The following is a 20,107-nucleotide window of genomic DNA, read 5'->3' on the forward strand; positions in this document are numbered from 1 at the left end:
GTGGTGGTTATGATGCCACAGAGGAGGCGTCTGAACTCAGTTTCCTAGCAATTTAGCTCAGGGTTTGGGTCCTTCTTGGCTGGTCAGAACCCCAGAGCATCTTCTAAAACCTGCCTGGGGCATGGAGGACTGTTGGTCTCTATTCTCAGGTCTCCCATGTACAATCTCATTTTTAGCCTGCTCATGGTCTATCTTCAGAATGGCGCCCCTCAAATTCGTATTGCAAATCCGGATTCTCTTCCCTCTCACAGTAGTAACCTTCCAGCTGTCGGCCTGACAGCACAGCCCATGCCTGGCTGGGAGCTGGGAAAGCCAGCCTTCTCCTTCCTGTCTGTGATCTGCACGAGCAGCTCCGAGACAAAGCCCGCACGCACGGCTGTCTGCCCTAGCTGTCTGGGAGGGAAGGGCCCCTTTCCCAGAGAACAGCTGGAGTGAGAATGGACACTGGGTGCTTCTGACTGCCTTCCATTTCACCTTTCTTGCATGTTCCAATGGGACCCTTGCACTCAGATCCTGGGCACACAGATGCCCAGATTCTGAAGAGAGGGAGGGCGGACAGACCCGAGGCCCCGGAGCTCCTGGGGGGCTGCACACTCCTGCCTCTGAGAACGCCCTGAGATCGGGGGGCTGGATTCGGGAGCCCTGGATCCACAAGTACTCTGCACACTGAACTGGCTCCCGCCTGCTGCTCTAGGCCAGACCTGCTTCGACTTGGCACCAGACTCTCTTCTGCCCCAGAGAGAGACCTAACAGACCTGTGGCCTCGGCAGCCTCTGGCTCCTGCCTGGTTGGCAAAGCCGCCAAGGCAGCAGGGTCTAATTCTTGCTCAAACTGTTGACGTCCTGCATAAGTCGTCCTTCGTTCCCTTCGCTGTCTTCCGTTCCGTTCTTCGATGGGTGGAAAAGGACCCAGGAAGAATACTGCCTCCACTGCACACCGTCATAAAGGAAACTTAATAGCATGCTCCTCTTATTATTTAACATATGGTTCATTTAGAATGTCCTTTATAGAAAATACCACCCCCACACCTTTCATATGACATTTAGTTGTTATGTTTATCAGCGCATGACACTGACGTTTAATGAAATGTCTTGCAATTTATGTTTTCTGGTTGATCCGTAATGATGAGAGTTACGCATTTTTGGAAGATTATTATAGAAATAATGTCTTATTTCTGCCCCAAATAGGGAAGCCTATGTAATATTAGGCCTGTCCTTAAAACTTTTGACCACATGGTTATGGTTTTATCCACTGGATTTGTCTATTAAGAAGGTATTTCTCTTTTATTTCTTTCTTTTTTCTATTTTTTTTTTTTATTTGAGAGCGACAGACACAGAGAGAAAGACAGAGAGAGAGAGAGAGAATGGGCGCGCCAGGGCTTCCAGCCTCTGCAAACGAACTCCAGACACGTGCGCCCCCTTGTGCATCTGGCTAACGTGGGACCTGGGGAACCGAGCCTCGAACTGGGGTCCTTAGGCTTCAACAGGCAAGCACTTAACCGCTGAGCCATCTCTCCAGCCCTATTTTTCTTTTTTGTTTGTAATTAATAAGTAACCTATAGGGAGGTGCTCTGAGACCTCAGACCTCTTGCCTGAAAGAATATGAGCATATGGCCAACAGTTACTTCATAATGGAAAAGGTGATTTCCAACTCTTTCTTTCTTCTGTATTTACTGGCTGGTGTCTAACTGCCACTTAAACAGATTTCAACCAGGTCACGGCGCTCAGCGGCTGACCAAGCACTTTCAGGGCACCCAGCACTGCCAGGTGCTGAGGATCGTGAGGTTGTGTGGTTTGAACGGGCCTCCCTCTTGGATTTCCTTCCTGCTGGCTCGCTTCAGGCTCCTGCCATTTATCCACGCGCTCACTGGCTTCTAAACCACTGCCACAGTTCTCCTTTCAGTTTTCACTGACCTTGTCCAGTTATGGCTAGAACACATCCCTCTACTGTCATTTCCATGAGACGTGGGACTGGACTCAGGGCCTAACTCACATTTTAATTGGATGTCTATTATTCTTCCCCTACTTATAAGCTTCCTATAAATGGCATACTGTATGAAACCTGTAATTTGCTTCTGTTTGCTCAATATCATGTTTTCTGAGATTAATCCATATAGATACATGGAGGTCTAACTCATTTAGTTTTTAATGAGTGATTTTATATCCTGGTGTTGAAATTTTCTTATCAGCTTCTACCACATTCCTAAAAATATTATGAGGAGTAAGGGCAGGGGACCTATTTTTCCACAGGGATGTATTTCATCTTTGCAATTTAAGCCAATAGGAAAGTAGGGCTATTTATGCAAAATGTCAAACTCAAGACGTTTCAATTCTGCAACTTATAAAATGAGCCTAATAATACTGAACACAGCGAACTTAATAAATGTCAGCTTCTTGGAGACAGCACTGAAGTGAGCCCAGGAATCCAGAAGTCTGTTCTCTGAATGTCCAACTGCAAGATCGACACATTGTAAGCCAGAGCAGAGCGACGACAAGAGTAAACAAAAGGGAAGCTGCGGGGCCAGCAGCATTTGACCACAATGCAGCTATTGTTGTGCCAAACGAATCACAATGGGGGAGGAAAGAGAAAAAACAACAACAACAAAACAACCAGAGGCAGAGGCAGGCAGTCCATGCAAACACTGTCCATGGGAGCAGAAGCCTGAACCAGGCCCTGGCGGCTTCTCCACTTCATAAAGCTGATTGCAGTGTGGAGTGAGAGATGGGTAATTACAGCCAATTCTCTTCAGCTGTTTGGACAACTATCTCAGTGGAGAGGGATGTAATAGGTGATTTTAAATATGCATGATGCAATCGAGCGCTTACTTCACTCAACTTCTTATGCTGGCATCATAATGACCGAGCCATCTCCTACGCTTTCCCTTTGCAGTTCCATTCCTTCCTATAAAACCATGCATCAGGACTCTGGCAGTCATTTCAAATCCATGTACATTCCAGTTGCTGTCAAATTACCTGTGACCTGGACAAAAACAAGTCCAGATTCAAGAACAAGGTCAGGTATATGATCCAGCCCATCTACCCCATCTTTCTTCTTTTTAAATATCTTATCTATTTATTTGCAAGCAGAGAGAGATAGGAGAGAGACAGAGAGAATGGGCACACCAGGGACTCCAGCCACTGCACATGGACCCCACATGCATGCGCCACTTTGTCCCTCTGGCTTTACGTAGGTACTGGGGAACTGAACCCTAATCATGAGGCTTCGCAGGCAAGTGCCTTAACTGCTGAGCCATCTCTCCAGCCTTACTCCAACAGCATTTCAAGCCATTACTGGTTTCTAGAATTTTCTTTTCCCTCTTATGAACCATGCATGAAACATGAACTAGGCCGACTTTTAATAGCTTTCGTTCTTTTTCTCTTTCTTTCTAGTAGCTTTCTTTCCTCCCATCTGCAATGCTACTATGGAATCATGTACTTTGTCAATAACTGGCAGTAAACATAACTGCTTTTTCAAATAGAAATTGTTTCCAAGTATTTTGTTAGTCCAAAAGAAATACTTTTAAGTATTTTCTTTTTTTCTTTTAGAGGTAGGGTCTTGCTCTAGCCCAGGCTGACCTGGAATTCACTCTGTAGTCTCAGGGTGGCCTTGAACTCACAGAGACCCTCTGACCTCTGCCTCCCAAGTGCTGGGATTAAAGACGTGCACTTTAAGCATTTTCTATCAGTGGCCTCCAATGAAGCAAGAGTCCGGATAGGAAAAGTCTTAATTCCTGAGCTACCTCACTTCCAGTATTGTCAAAAAAGATGAACAAATATAGACATTACTGTTTACTTATTTATTGGAGAGAAAGAAAGAAGAGAGAGAGACAGAATGGACACACCAGGTCCTCTAGCCACTGCAAACAAACTCCAGACACAAGCGCTAGCTTGTGCATCTGGCTTTACGTGGGTACTGAGGAATCAAACCTGTGTCCTGTGGCTTTGCAGGCAACTCTCCAACCCATATTAGACATCTTTTTCTATGCTGTGGCTACTGTTGTCAAGGCGCTTGCTCAGTATTTTTTGTCCTATTTGTCTTGGCTGTGGTGCTGTTAAAGATATCTTACTTGTGGATTCTCTATGCCTTCCTCACATCACAGCAAGTCCGTATCAGTTGCTGCCTCGCTGCGATGACCAGGTACCTGGCCAGACACTACTTAAGGAAGGAGGTTTTACGCGAGGCTGCTGCTCAGTCTGCCCGCAGTGAGAGGCAGAGGGCGGTGACGCCGGCGCAGTTCTCTCTCCTTCTCATGCAGTCCGAGAGCTGGCCCGGGGAACGATGGCGCCCACGAGCACGGAGGGCCTTCCCTCCTCAAAGAACCTCATCAAGAAGCCCCCTCACAGGCATGCCCAGAAGCTAGCGGACTCGAGGTCCTTCCAAGGTGACAGCCAGTGTGAATAACGACGGAAGAGGGAGTCCTGTGATTCCGTTTCCCCTTTCACGAAAGGCTGTTCTCAGCTACTCGGGGCTTTTGAATTTACATACCCACCTTTGAATGAGGCTATCAATTCCTGCCAACCAAAGTCTGACGGGGTGTCAGCAGCATCAGGCAGCTCAGGGTTCTGAACGTGACTGCTGAGGCCCTTGGTCTAGCGAGTAAAAATGCTGAGGCCGGGCGGAAGCCCTGTAAGAATGAGTGATGTCACCGAGGGCAGCGGGGACACCTCAGCACAAGGGCACACCCGAGCCCACGACACACACTCCTGCCGCCAATGTCACTCTTCCGTAACATGACGCGCCAGCACTCTGTCGAGTTTTAAAAAATAATATTTTATTTATTTCTTTTGAGAAAGAGGCAGATAGAGACAGAGAGAATAAGCACGGTATGGTCTTCAGCCACCGCAAACCAACTCCAGGCACACGTACCACCTTGTGCATCTGGCTTACATGGGCGCTGGGGAATAGAACCCGGCCCTTAGGCTTCCCGGGCAAAGCCTTAACCTCTAAGCCACCTCTCCAGCCCCTGTAGGTTTTTCTTTTGAAACAAGGTATAATATAATTATGTAACCCAGGCTGGTCTCAAATTCCACCCTCCTTCCTCAAGCTTCCAGGTCTAGTCAACATTTCTATACTTTGAAGTGCCTAAAGGTCATGTGGAGCGTGTCCTAAGGAACTTTATGTTTTCGGATGCTGTTCTCAGCGGCATTCTAGCGGCTCTAGTTAACTCTCAGCCACAGTGCATAGTGATATGTGCAGACGTTTATTTGCACTTAGAGATTTGTAAAGAAGAAAGGTTCTAAAATGATTTAAGAGACTTGAAAACTAACAAGTTCTAACAGGTTTGAAGAAAAAGGAGGCTATCTTCAATGAACTGGATGGGCATCAAAGACAATCACAAGAAGACAGGCAGACACCGTGTTCCCAGTGTTCTTATGAAGCAGTTCTTACATTCTCAACAAAAGACCAGACATGACTCTCTAGCTTCTAGATGAGGCTGTCCCTGATGTGATGGTACTGGGTGAAAAAGGACCAAGACACATGTTGAACTGAACCAAGAGCAAAAGATCAGCAGAACTCAGACTGATGCACACACAATTCAAAGGGACTGGATTGTTCAATAGATGATTTTTCAAGGAAATGAAAGAGATGGACAAGGAATCTATAAATTGAGGGAAAAATATCAGAGAGGGTGAGGAGGAAGGAAAAGGTGTGTGTGCTCTGCAATGTGTGCACAGGGGCACACTACATCCGACGGGGGACGACGTGAAAGGTGTGCGTGTGCAGAGGGGCACACTACATCCGACGGGGGACGATGTGAAAGGTGCGCGTGTGCAGAGGGACACACTACATCAGACGTGACGACGTGAAAGGTGCGCGTGTGCAGAGGGGCACACTACATCAGACGGGGGATGACGTGAAAGGTGCGCGTGTGCAGAGGGACACACTACATCAGACGGGGGACGACGTGAAAGGTGCGCGTGTGCAGAGGGACACACTACATCAGACGGGGGACGACGTGAAAGGTGCGCGTGTGCAGAGGGGCACACTACATCAGACGGGGGACGACGTGAAAGGTGCGCGTGTGCAGAGGGGCACACTGCATCAGACGGGACGACGTGAAAGGTGCGCGTGTGCAGAGGGGCACACTACATCAGACGGGGGACGACGTGAAAGGTGCGCGTGTGCAGAGGGACACACTACATCAGACGTGACGACGTGAAAGGTGCGCGTGTGCAGAGGGACACACTGCATCAGACAGGACGACGTGAAAGGTGTGCGTGTGCAGAGGGACACACTGCATCAGACAGGACGACGTGAAAGGTGCGCGTGTGCAGAGGGACACACTGCATCAGACGGGACGACGTGAAAGGTGCGCGTGTGCAGAGGGACACACTGCATCAGACGGGGGACGACGTGAAAGGTGCGCGTGTGCAGAGGGACACACTACATCAGACGGAGGACGATGTGAAAGGTGTGCGTGTGCAGAGGGACACACTGCATCAGACGGGACGACGTGAAAGGTGCGCGTGTGCAGAGGGGCACACTACATCAGACGGGGGACGACATGAAAGGTGCGCGTGTGCAGAGGGACACACTACATCAGACGTGACGACGTGAAAGGTGCGCGTGTGCAGAGGGACACACTGCATCAGACGGGGGACGACGTGAAAGGTGCGCGTGTGCAGAGGGACACACTGCATCAGACGTGACGACGTGAAAGGTGCGCGTGTGCAGAGGGACACACTACATCAGATGGGACGACGTGAAAGGTGCGCGTGTGCAGAGGGACACACTACATCAGACGGGGGACGACGTGAAAGGTGCGCGTGTGCAGAGGGACACACTGCATCAGACGGGGGACGACGTGAAAGGTGCGCGTGTGCAGAGGGACACACTGCATCAGACGGGACGACGTGAAAGGTGCGCGTGTGCAGAGGGACACACTACATCAGACGGGGGACGACGTGAAAGGTGCGCGTGTGCAGAGGGACACACTACATCAGACGTGACGACGTGAAAGGTGCGCGTGTGCAGAGGGACACACTGCATCAGACGGGGGACGACGTGAAAGGTGCGCGTGTGCAGAGGGACACACTACATCAGACGGGACGACGTGAAAGGTGCGCGTGTGCAGAGGGGCACACTACATCAGACGGGACGACGTGAAAGGTGCGCGTGTGCAGAGGGACACACTACATCAGACGGGGGACGACGTGAAAGGTGCGCGTGTGCAGAGGGACACACTGCATCAGACGGGACGACGTGAAAGGTGCGCGTGTGCAGAGGGGCACACTACATCAGACGGGACGACGTGAAAGGTGCGCGTGTGCAGAGGGACACACTGCATCAGACGGGGGACGACGTGAAAGGTGCGCGTGTGCAGAGGGACACACTACATCAGACGTGACGACGTGAAAGGTGCGCGTGTGCAGAGGGACACACTGCATCAGACGGGGGACGACGTGAAAGGTGCGCGTGTGCAGAGGGACACACTGCATCAGACGTGACGACGTGAAAGGTGCGCGTGTGCAGAGGGACACACTGCATCAGACGGGACGACGTGAAAGGTGCGCGTGTGCAGAGGGACACAATGCATCAGACGGGGGACGACGTGAAAGGTGCGCGTGTGCAGAGGGACACACTACATCAGACGGGGGACGACGTGAAAGGTGCGCGTGTGCAGAGGGGCACACTACATCAGACGGGGGACGACGTGAAAGGTGTGCGTGTGCAGAGGGGCACACTACATCAGACGGGGGACGACGTGAAAGGTGCGCGTGTGCAGAGGGACACACTGCATCAGACGGGGGACGACGTGAAAGGTGCGCGTGTGCAGAGGGGCACACTACATCAGACGGGACGACGTGAAAGGTGTGCGTGTGCAGAGGGGCACACTACATCAGACGGGGGACGACGTGAAAGGTGCGCGTGTGCAGAGGGACACACTGCATCAGACGGGGGACGACGTGAAAGGTGCGCGTGTGCAGAGGGACACACTACATCAGACGGGACGACATGAAAGGTGCGCGTGTGCAGAGGGACACACTGCATCAGACGGGACGACGTGAAAGGTGCGCGTGTGCAGAGGGACACACTGCATCAGACGGGGGACGACATGAAAGGTGCGCGTGTGCAGAGGGACACACTGCATCAGACGTGACGACGTGAAAGGTGCGCGTGTGCAGAGGGACACACTGCATCAGACGGGACGACGTGAAAGGTGCGCGTGTGCAGAGGGACACACTGCATCAGACGGGACGACGTGAAAGGTGCGCGTGTGCAGAGGGACACACTGCATCAGACGGGGGACGACGTGAAAGGTGCGCGTGTGCAGAGGGACACACTACATCAGACGGGACGACATGAAAGGTGCGCGTGTGCAGAGGGACACACTGCATCAGACGGGACGACGTGAAAGGTGCGCGTGTGCAGAGGGACACACTGCATCAGACGGGGGACGACGTGAAAGGTGCGCGTGTGCAGAGGGACACACTACATCAGACAGGGGACGACGTGAAAGGTGCGCGTGTGCAGAGGGACACACTACATCAGACAGGGGACGACGTGAAAGGTGCGCGTGTGCAGAGGGACACACTACATCAGACGGGGGACGACGTGAAAGGTGCGCGTGTGCAGAGGGGCACACTACATCAGATGGGACGACGTGAAAGGTGCGCGTGTGCAGAGGGACACACTGCATCAGACAGGGGACGACGTGAAAGGTGCGCGTGTGCAGAGGGACACACTGCATCAGACAGGGGACGACGTGAAAGGTGCGCGTGTGCAGAGGGACACACTACATCAGACGGGGGACGACGTGAAAGGTGCGCGTGTGCAGAGGGGCACACTACATCAGATGGGACGACGTGAAAGGTGCGCGTGTGCAGAGGGACACACTACATCAGACGGGGGATGACGTGAAAGGTGCGCGTGTGCAGAGGGGCACACTGCATCAGACGTGACGACGTGAAAGGTGCGCGTGTGCAGAGGGACACACTACATCAGACGGGACGACGTGAAAGGTGCGCGTGTGCAGAGGGGCACACTGCATCAGACGGGGGACGACGTGAAAGGTGCGCGTGTGCAGAGGGACACACTACATCAGACGGGGGACGACGTGAAAGGTGCGCGTGTGCAGAGGGACACACTGCATCAGACGGGACGACGTGAAAGGTGCGCGTGTGCAGAGGGACACACTGCATCAGACGGGACGACGTGAAAGGTGCGCGTGTGCAGAGGGGCACACTGCATCAGACGGGGGATGACGTGATAGGTGCGCGTGTGCAGAGGGGCACACTGCATCAGACAGGGGACGACGTGAAAGGTGTGCGTGTGCAGAGGGGCACACTGCATCAGATGTGACGACGTGAAAGGTGTGCGTGTGCAGAGGGGCACACTGCATCAGACGTGACGACGTGAAAGGTGTGCGTGTGCAGAGGGGCACACTGCATCAGACGTGACGACGTGAAAGGTGCGCGTGTGCAGAGGGGCACACTGCATCAGACGTGACGACGTGAAAGGTGCGCGTGTGCAGAGGGGCACACTACATCAGACAGGGGACAACATGAAAGGCTCTTCTTGCGCACTCAAACATAAGTCTCAGATTCAGTGACTGGCCCCACTCTGAGCTGTCTCAGTACTGGAATTACCTGACATTTATAGCAATGGTGCCTCAGTTCTGTTTATTGTATGTTCCTCCATCCAATCACTTTCATGTGAATATTTCTACTAAAGAAGCCTTTCAAAGTTATGAGATGGGGAGCCATGGCTCTTATAGCCAAGATGAAGGGGATTCGGGTCCTCTATCCATCCCACTGCTGAACCTCCCTCCCCCCCCCCCCCGCCGGCATATTTCAGAGCGGATGAAAAAGGCACACAGAGAGAGAATGGGTATGATTAGCTGCTGTGAATGACCTACAGACACATGTGCGACACTGCATGCTTTGTGTCATGCATATGGCTACACGGGACCTGGAGATGTGAACATGTGTTCTTAAACTTATCAGGTAAGTACCCTAACCGCTAAGCTATCTCTCTAGCCCAAAATAATATATGTTTTAAAAATATTATATTTATTTATTTGAAAGAGAGAGGGGAAGGAAGAAAGAGGCAGGTAGAGAGAAAGAGAAAGGGCACACGAGGGCCCCCAGCCACTGCAGAAGAACTCCAGACATGTGCGCCACCTTGTGCATCTGGCTTATGTGGGTTCTCGAAAATTGAACCTGGGTCCTTAGGCTTTGCTAAGCCATCACTCTCACCGCAATGATATCGTCTATTTCAATGTTTATTGATGAATAAGAGAGAGATCTGAGAAAAAAGTGACTGAGGCAGAAGCAGCACATGCTGGAAGTGCACCAAGGCCGCACTCGTCCAGACCCTAGCCAAAGGAACACTGGCAAAGCGAAGCAGTCACCTTCCCATTGCCGGGACAGAACATCAGACCCGAAGCAGCTCATGGAAGGAAAGGGTTTTCTTCTGGCTTCCACTTTGAGGGAAAATGGCCATCACAGCCGAGAAAGAGAGCATGGCAGGAACAGAGAGGTGGGTGTCACGTCTGCACAGCAGTGGGGAGGAAGCAGAGGGAGCGAGGGCACTAGCACTGGCAAGCAGGACTCGACTATAAAGCGCCCAAGCCTGGCCCAGTGCCAGCCCTCCACCAGCAAGCGTCCACCTTGCAAAGGCTCCACCAGATGGGGATTACACATGAGGCTTAATCCCAAACACATGAGGCTACGGAGGACATTTGACATTCAAACTCCCACGCGAGGTCAGTATGCAGGAGAAAAATCCCAGAGAGTAAAACAAGGGGAATGTCTCCAGACAGAAATTAGTTAAGGCAGCACGGTAATGCATTTGAAGACTCTCCTTTTATGAAATACTTAATTTCTCACCAAATAACTTAGAACTCTATGATAGAGTATTAAAAATAAAAAGTTATGAGAGAATGTTTCTGAAACACATGTGCATGGCATTGTATACTTTAAATTTTTACCACTAAAAGTATGAGCTTTAAAGTTTTACATTAAAACCCAACTCAACTATTAAATACTGAGTATTACATGCCATTTTCTCAACTGTACATTTGAAAACCCCTTTGGATACTGCAGAAGGTTAAATATATAAAATTAAGGGCAATATAAGGCCATGCCTTGGATAGGACCAAGAGGCATGGTGTTCTCAAATTTTTCCACGAAAGCATGTATGTCAGCAGAGGACCCCCCGGGCCATGGAAAACAAGCTGCAACTAAGTCCACACGCTCTCAAGGGTTTGGTTTCGCCTCAGCGTAGGGACTGGACCCAGGGCTCCACGTACCCTAGGCAAACAGTCCATCACCAAGCTAGCACATAACATGCCCTGCCATTATTTTAATTTTACTTTATCTTACTTTACTTGTTGTGGTCCTAGGGGATGAACGCACAGCCTTGCCCATGCTAGGCTGGTGTGATACCATTCAGGTGGGCCTCAAGCTTGCCATCCTCCTGTTTGGCTTTTTGAGTAGCGAGTATTATAGGCATGTACCAATACACTTAGGCTTAAACCATGTTTTTATCCATAAAATGTGTATTTATTTTATTCTGTAATATCTTATTAGTGTACAATGTTAATATGTTGTACTAAGCCAGGTGTGGTGACATATGCCTTTAACCCCAGCACTCGGGAGGCAGAGGTAGGAGGATCAACATGAGTTCGAGGCCACCCTGAGACTACATAGTGAAGTCCAGGTCAGTTTGGGCTAGAGTGAGACCCTACCTCAAAAAAAAAAACAAGCAAACAAACAACAAAAAAAGTTGTATTCCTTAGTGATTCCAAGATCAGCCTGGGCTACAGTGAGACCCTACCTCAAAAAGCCAAAAAAAAAAAAAAAAAGTTGTATTAATATATTACTTCATTATACATATTTGAAAATTATTTTCTCTAGACTAAAAAAATTTGGAGAGATACATCATATTTTTTCTAAAAATTTATCTATTTTTGGGAGTACAAGCTCTCAGTTGAGAAATACAGTATCATAAGAACATGCAGTCTGAATATTTTCCTGTGTTTCTTACCTCCATCGTTGGTGGGGTCTTCCTTGTTTTTCTAATCCACGCTGGAAAGAAATATATAGTATTTAAAAGTTGGTTCTCTGTCATTTACACCAACATTTTATTTCCCTGCCTGTAACCTGTTTTGAGCACCTATGATACGCTACGTTAAATACCAGAGTTACAGTAGGAGCCAAAATGTAGATGAGGGTGTACAGTGAGAGGTGTGCAGAAAACAACCATACAAGCACACGGCGTAACGTGTGACCTGTGTCCTTAATAACAAAATGTCGATGAGGGTGTACAGTGACAGGTGCGCAGAAAACAACCATACAAGCACATGGTGTAACGTGTGACCTGTGTCCTTAATAACAAAATGTCGATGAGGGTGTACAGTGAGAGGTGTGCAGAAAACAACCATACAAGCACACGACGTAACGTGTGACCTGTGTCCTTAATAACAAAATGTCAATGAGGGTGTACAGTGAGAGGTGCGCAGAAAACAACCATACAAGCACATGACGTAACGTGTGACCTGTGTCCTTAATAACAAAATGTCGATGAGGGTGTACAGTGAGAGGTGTGCAGAAAACAACCAAACAAGCACACGACGGAATGTGTGACCTGTGTCCTTAATAACAAAATGTCGATGAGGGTGTACAGTGAGAGGTGCGCAGAAAATAACCATACAAGCACATGATGCAACGTGGTGACCTATGTCCTTAATAAACACAAGTGTATGAAGGATAAAGGGGATAGTTTTCAAAATCACAACTCAGGGGCTGGAGAAATGGCTTAGTGGTTAAGGTACCTGCCTGCAAAGCTAAAGACCCAGGTTCAATTCCCAAGGACCCACTTAAGCCAGATGCACAAGGGGGCACAGGCATCTGGAGTTTGTTTGCAGTGGCTGAAGGCCCTGGCATGCCCATTCTCCCTCACTGTCTCTTTCTCTTTCTCTCAAATAAATAAAATAAAATAAAAAATCACAACTCAATCATCTGAATTCTATTTAGTGTATTTATGGCATATAGGACAAATCACAATAAAGTAAATATCAACGCAATGGCTATATCATTATTATTCTGGAAATTTGAAATAGTAATTGTCAAACTTATCTAAAACTTTGAAAAAATTTTAATTTCTTTATTTGCAAGCAGGGAGAGGAAGAGAGGAGGGAAAGAGAAAAAGAGTATGTCAGGGCCTCCAGATGCATGCCACTGTGCATCTGGCCACACATTAAGACTCTGAAGACCAGCAGCGAGGTGCTAAGCCGTCCCTGCGGCCCTGCAAAGTTTCATTGTGTAAGGTTTTCTTCTCACGCAGCAAGCAGCTGCTTCCTGTGGCTAGAATGGCAAGTGGCAAATAGCAGAATTTCAGTCTTCCTCGGACACTGTTCATCACGGCTTCCTTCTTGATAACTGGCTTCCGGAGTGTGAGGTCCAACATTTCTCTAGTGATTTTCCGGCTTCTCCTGCATGTCTCCTCTGTCCCACACCTGGGAGGGACGCAGAGCGCAGCCTCTGGCCTCTGCAGGCTCTAGCTACCCTCAGCGCGCTGCGCGACCCCACCTAGTCGCACAGCTGCGGCAACATCTGTTTGCTGGCAGTCTCAAATTTTATTTCTAACCCAGAAATTCCCACCAACAACACATCCACCTGGATGTCAAATCAGCATCTCAAACTTACCACTTCCAAAATTTGTTTCATTTCCCTCCTAATTTGCTCCTCTCTCTCACAATTAACAGCCACGTCTCTCTGTCCCGGCCAGAGGGTTAGGAGGTCAGCAGTGACCACCGACCTCCTCGCACACGCTGCAGCCAGCTGATCGGCAAACCCCGTCAGCTCTACGTTTACAACACATCTTCAACGTGACCAGTTCTTCCAAGTCCTACTGTCGTGCTGGTCCGATCCACAATTCTCTGCTCTAAGGGTTAGGAAAACATCCTGACTCCATTCTTTGACAACTTAGCAACGAGAGTGACGCTGTGCATGTGACGATTCTTCAAACTGCCCAGCGCCTTCCGATCTCACTCACGGTGAAGGCTGCGGCCCTTACAGCAGCCCGTGGAATGCACAGGACGGGGCCTGCCTAATAATGTCTCACGTTCTGTAGCCTTTCATCCCAGCCACAGTGGCTTCCCTGATGGTCTTTCACCGTCTAAGCAGGTTTCAGCTCAGAGCATTTGCTGCTTCATGAACATGTCCTGGGCTGGTTGTGGGCGTGGCCACTTCCTGCAGTCTTTGCATAAAGCAAGACCTATTCTAAAAACCTTCGTTTCTGAACTGCAAACCCTTCCTAAATACGTTATGTAGCCTTTCCTGTTTTATTTTCAATTCCTACCAGCATGTCACACAGTTACTGAGTTTACTGGTCTTTCTCCCACCACAGATTGGAAGCTCTACGAATGCACAGGTCTGAACAGCTCACTCTGTGTGAAGAGTCACACGGATTAACCCATTTTCAGGACAGTAAGCAACTTGTACGTAGGTGCCAGCGTTCTAATATCAATAATTTAAAAAATGTCAAATTTTATTCATCTGGATCTGAAAAGACCTTAGATTCATTGGGTGTTGGCATCAATTACTTTACAAGTTTTTTTTCATCTTTTCCTGCATACAGTGCTGTGGATGTTTGCTTGCATTATATTTTTCATGTTGTAAAGTCCTTATTTTTAGTATTTAATTGATGCATGCCACTATGAAAACATTTTGTCGCTGTGTTTGGTTGATATATTTTAAGAGCATGCCCCATGGGATAGTTACACTGAATCTAATTCTCTGAAAGTCTCAGGGCTGAAAAGTGGACCATTACCTATTTGTTATTTATAACTTAATTTATTCCTATGAACATTTTAATTCTACACCATTATTGGAAAAGAAATGACAAAATGCACCCATTCTAAGAAGGCAGAAGCATTATTCGGGAATTGCAAATATAGTTTATAACAATGGACAGACTGATAAGAAAGTTCAATTACTTCTTCTAGAGGTTGTCAATTTATAGCTTTTATTTCTAAGGAAAAAATCCCATCTACTCATGCTCTCTCTTTTCTCATAGTTCTAGTACTCTCATGGCTAATAAGCAGAAACGGAAAAGACATTCTTACTGAAACGATCCTGTCCCTCACTCGTGGGATAAATGCAGCCACTGCTACAGCCGGCCTGCGGCTGTGGGGCGAGTCTGCCGGAAGCAATGGCTCTATGCGTACAGAGCTGCGTCATCCAGCACACTACCAGGTCTGGACCTCAGACGCTCGGCCTGCTCAACACGAACGAACACAGGCCTGCCTTAAAGGGCTGCTGCAATGCTCACCTGGACTCTGGAGCCACTGCACAAATCAGTAACACAAGCGACAGCTGGCAAGTGTGAAGCAATGCGTAAGACTTGACGGCGTTTCTGTGAAGGCTCTTTAGTTGCCACCATGAAAGGCTGACTCAAGCTACAATCCACGTGTTCACAGAATTATCTACTGAGACCGTCCCATGGGCCAGGGGCTACGCTGGGAACTGGCAAGCAAACCGAGAGGATGTCTAAACCCAGAACTCAGACCTGTACATGAGCTTTACTGGGAAGAAGCTGAGCTGGGGACTGGAAAGCTGCTGAAAAGCTGGGGGTGCTCTGTCTCTCCAGGTACAAACACCTCTGCAAACTAGTTTCAGGTTTCTTCTCTATAGATCAGACTCTTCTGTCGTAAACAGCTTTGATGGGGGACTGAAGATGACTAGCTACAAACCACCGACTCTGCGTGCTCTAGCCGCAGAGATAAGCTGATCTAGACGGGAAGGCTCCAATGGTGAAGACTCCACACGCCTGGGCCGCAGGGCGCGGAGAGGCCGAGCTGGAGCTGCGCCGGAGGCCTCCCCCCGGCTGGCCAGCGTCAGGATGCTGGGAAGACCTGTGCGGGCTGCTGGGGAGGACAAGTCATCACTGGTCTTAACCAGCATGGACCTGCAAGTTCCATGGCTGTCCAGCCAGGCCAAATGTACAACTGGTACAGCGATGGCACCTGTTGTGGGGGTGGGCAACCCACGGCTCTCTGACTAGACTTACAGCCTACTCTATGAGAGGGCAATTCCTGCCTGGCATTGAAAATCTAATCAAAAGCCTAAGGCTGGGAGGGTCACGAGTCCTAGAGAGATAACTACTGTTAACTGCTACTGTTGTCTGGCTAAATGGATATGTATGTCCACCAAACGACCCTCCAAATACTTGTGTTTATGTCCACATATTAATGCTATTCTCACTTATGGTTAGAGAAGCTGCTCTTTTCAGATGGCAGAGGCCACTGGGGAGACTCAGACCTCAGCAAAGTGCTAAGAAGTGACAGTGGCATGTTCAGTACCATGTGAGATGTCTTTATCACAAGCTTCCAAGGCGTAGGGCCCACTGCAGAAGAGGCGGCAGAAAGAATATAAGAGCCAAAATAAGGGGGAGGCGCTGAGCGTGGTGGCGCACACCCTTAATCCCAGCACTCGGGAGGCAGAGGTAGGAGGATCGCCATGAGTTTGAGGCCACCCTGAGACTACATAGTGAATTCCAGGTCAGCCTGGGCTAAAGTGAGACCCTACCTCGAAAAACAAAAAACAAAAAAAGGGGGGGGGGTTACACTTTGTAATACTGTCTTCCAGATACCACAAAGTGGCCATGGCATTCATGACTTCACAGTGGCCAAAGCTACCTACACAAGCCCTACATAATAAGAGGGGACAAAAGGATGACATCAAAATAGAGCAGAGAGTAGTTGGAAAGAGGAAGAGGTTCAATGGAAGGGGACAAGGGAGAAGGGAAACGTGAATGGTGGGAGGCGATTATGATCATGGTAAATTCTGTATATACATGGAGGCTGTCAATAAAAAGTAAAAAGAAGCGATAAGGCTGGGCATGGTGGCGCATGCCTCTAGTCCCTGCACTTGGGAGGCAGAGGCAGGTGGATCACTGTGAGTTCGAGGCCACCCTGAGACATTTGAGACAGTCTCTTACACTGAAGTCCAGATAGGCCTCGAAATGGAGACGTTCTCCGTGTGGCAGCCGCGTGAGTGCTGGGATCTCAGGCACGAGCCACTGCGTCCAGCATTTTTTCTTAATTTCCAAGTCTCAATATAGGGATGGACAGTTATTCATTCTTGCCTAAAGATGAGGTCTGCTAACAGTGGCACTGTCAGACAAATATTCCAAATGGTAAGTACTTCCGTATAAAAAAGAGAATTCTCTCTCTCTCCTTGCAAATAAAAAAAGGATCTGGCATGCCCATTCTCTCTCTTTCTCCCTTCTCTCTCTTTCTCACTCTGCGTGAACATAAATAAATAGATAAAAATAAAAGACAGAGAGAATGAAGGCTGAACAGCACATTCCTTTCCCAGGTGCCTGGGGTTCACGTGTGCTAGAAACAGGACTGGGGCCGGGCACGCGCCGCTCAGTAAGCAAGAGTGCTCCTGAGGATCGGGACGCGAGCTTCGTCTGCATCCCAGCTTGGCTAATGCACTGCATTTCCTTTGCTCCCTTAGTAACTGTTTCTCACCTCTACACATTTTAAAGAAATGCAATGTGTTAAAAAAAAAAAAAAAGTAGATGATCAGGATGGTGAGAAAGCTTAGTGGCTAAGGTGCTTGCCTGCAAAGCCTAAGGACTCAGGTTTGATTCCCCAGCACCCACGTAAGCCAGGTACGTAAAGTGGTGCATGCATCTGGAGTTCGTTTGCAGTGGCTAGAGGCCCTGACACACCTATTCTCTCCATCTTTCTCATTGCTTCTTTCTATCTCTCCTAAGTAATTTTTTTTTTTAAATATAGAAGGTTTTTACTGAGAGAAGTAATTTGTCTCCCAGAAAATACTACTAAAAGTATAAACTCACCTTCCCATTCTGTTGGGATAGACCCCACTTCATAGTCTACTTCTTTTTTATTTGCTGCTTCGACAATTCTTTTCTCTCGAATAGTTTGTCCTGTAAGACAAAAGAGATTAATACATTTAAAATGACTTTACACCAGAGTAGTTGCTATAGGTAGTAACTTCTCGTGTGATAACGGTATATCACTTCACCTGGTAAAAGAATGAGATGACAGGAAAAAGAATAGATTTATGGGCTACAGGAAAAGTATTAAAATTTCGACAATAATGTGCAAAATTATTTTGATAGAATAAAGTTAGAGTCTATGTAAAGAAAAAGCAATTAACCCTTTGGGGCACTAATGACTAATAAAAATAATAACCTAGTTAAGGCCTTCAAATTCACAAGTGTATAGAGTGGTGGTGTCCACAGCTACTCTGACTGCCCAGGGGGTTGGTGTCTATGGCCCCTGTTAACTATGTAACAGACCACACGACCGCTCTGTCATCCAGCTCCCATATTACACTGACTTGGTTCTGTGACCCATCTGAGTCACTGTCTCTCAGGGAAGGGGACAACTAGTGAGCCTCAGGCCCGGTGCAGTGGGTGAGAGATCAGCACCTGGATGGAAGGGCAGATGCAGAAGTGGGGGAGCAGAGAGAGAAGAAGAAGGTGGAGAACTATAGACATCTCCTTGATGTCCCAAGCTGTTTCGTAATGCAGATGGCAAGGCTGGCTGCATGCTTGAAAATCCATATGGAACATGGCACATATAGAGAACCAAGGACAAAAGTCACATGATCACCCTAGCAGATGCCTGTGGGAGCTTAAACATATGTCCCCCATGGACCCAAGTATTAAAACTAAACTTATATCCTGGATCTAAGCTGCGTGGCTGGAGGAGGTATCACTGGAGGTAGATCCTAGGATCCAGCCGTAAGGTGTCATTGGAGGGGGAGATCTGAAGTCCAGCCCAAAAAGAGACACAGAGCTCTGGGGTCTGCTTGCGCTGATTTGGTGTTTGCTACCTTTGATGGAACTTCCCTGGATCTATAAGCCTGACATAAATCCCTTCCTCCCACAAGCTGTGTCTGGTTTGGATGTTCATCCTAGGAGCGCTGAGCTCTCTACAACAATGCTCAGAAAGCCTCTAATAAAATTTAAAACACCTTTAAGAAAAATGCCCTGAGAAAAATGAGAATAGAAAAATTATACCTGAACACAATAAAGATTATATATGACAAACCAATAGCCAACATTGTACTAAATGTAGAAAAATTGAAATCATTTCTTCTCCAATTGGGAAGGAGACAAAGATTTTGACTCCATCTGCTCTTACTGAACATAGTGCTTGAATTATTAACCAGAGCACAATATCATTTAACAACAATAATATTCATGTAGAAAAGGTAAACTTAACTATCCCTATTTGGAGGTGATATGATCTTATATTAAAAGACCTTGACAACTCTATCAGCAAGTATCTGGTATCAGATATCCTTCTATCTGGTAAACTATTTCAACAAAGTAGCAACACAAACAAACAAACAAAAGCAGAGCCAGGCGTGGTGGCGCACACCTTTAATCCCAGCACATGGGAGGCAGAGGTAGGAGGACTGCCCAGAGTTCAAGGCCACCCTGAGACTATTTGGGAATTCCAGGTCAGAGACCCTACCTCGGAAAACAAAACAACAACAACAAAAAGCAATAGCTTTCCTATTTGTCAATAACAGATACACTAAGAAATCAGGAAAATACTATCATTCACAGTAGCCTCACAAAACAACAAAAAAAATGGACTAACCCTAATCAAGGAAGAGAAAAACCTCTACAATGAAAGTACAAAACACAGAAGGAAGAAACTGAGGAAGACAGCAAAAGTCTCTCAGATTTGTAGATCAGAACTAATACTTTTATTATGGCCATAGTGATGGAACAATCTTCGGATCCAATGCAATCGTCAGAGTCACCATATTTGTCATAGAACTAGAAAAATCAACCCTGAAATCCATACAGAAGAATAAAAGATCCCACCAAGCCAAAGTACTCCCAAGCAAAAAGCATAGTGCCTGGCTCCAAATTCTACCACAGTGCCCGTGGTGGTTCGATTCGAGAACCCCCCCGTAAGCTAGGTGTTCTGAATGACTGCTCCCCAGCTGATGGCAGTTTGGGAGACTCTTACTGGAGGCAATGTGTGGTTGGGGACAGGCTTAAGCACTGTCCTTTGCCAGTGTCTGACACACTCTCCTGCTGCAGGTGTCCACCTGAGGTTGGCCAGGAGGTGATGTCCACCTGCACTCATGCCTCGTTTTCC

At 48.3% G+C, this 20,107-nt stretch overlaps 1 protein-coding gene across 1 annotated transcript in view; it reads right to left on the bottom strand.

Annotated features, from left to right (window-relative positions):
- Positions 1-20,107, bottom strand: part of Ndufaf2 (NADH:ubiquinone oxidoreductase complex assembly factor 2) — a 142,068-nt gene that overhangs the window by 29,007 nt on the left and 92,954 nt on the right. Inside the window, exons 2-3 of the mRNA XM_045138965.1 lie at positions 17,818-17,907; positions 11,992-12,032 (exon numbers count right to left, since the gene is read on the bottom strand). Coding sequence (XP_044994900.1) covers positions 11,992-12,032; positions 17,818-17,907 — 131 coding nt within the window. The remainder of the gene's footprint in view (positions 1-11,991; positions 12,033-17,817; positions 17,908-20,107) is intronic.

This window comes from Jaculus jaculus, chromosome 20 (assembly GCF_020740685.1).
Source record: "Jaculus jaculus isolate mJacJac1 chromosome 20, mJacJac1.mat.Y.cur, whole genome shotgun sequence".
Lineage (NCBI taxonomy): Eukaryota > Metazoa > Chordata > Mammalia > Rodentia > Dipodidae > Jaculus > Jaculus jaculus.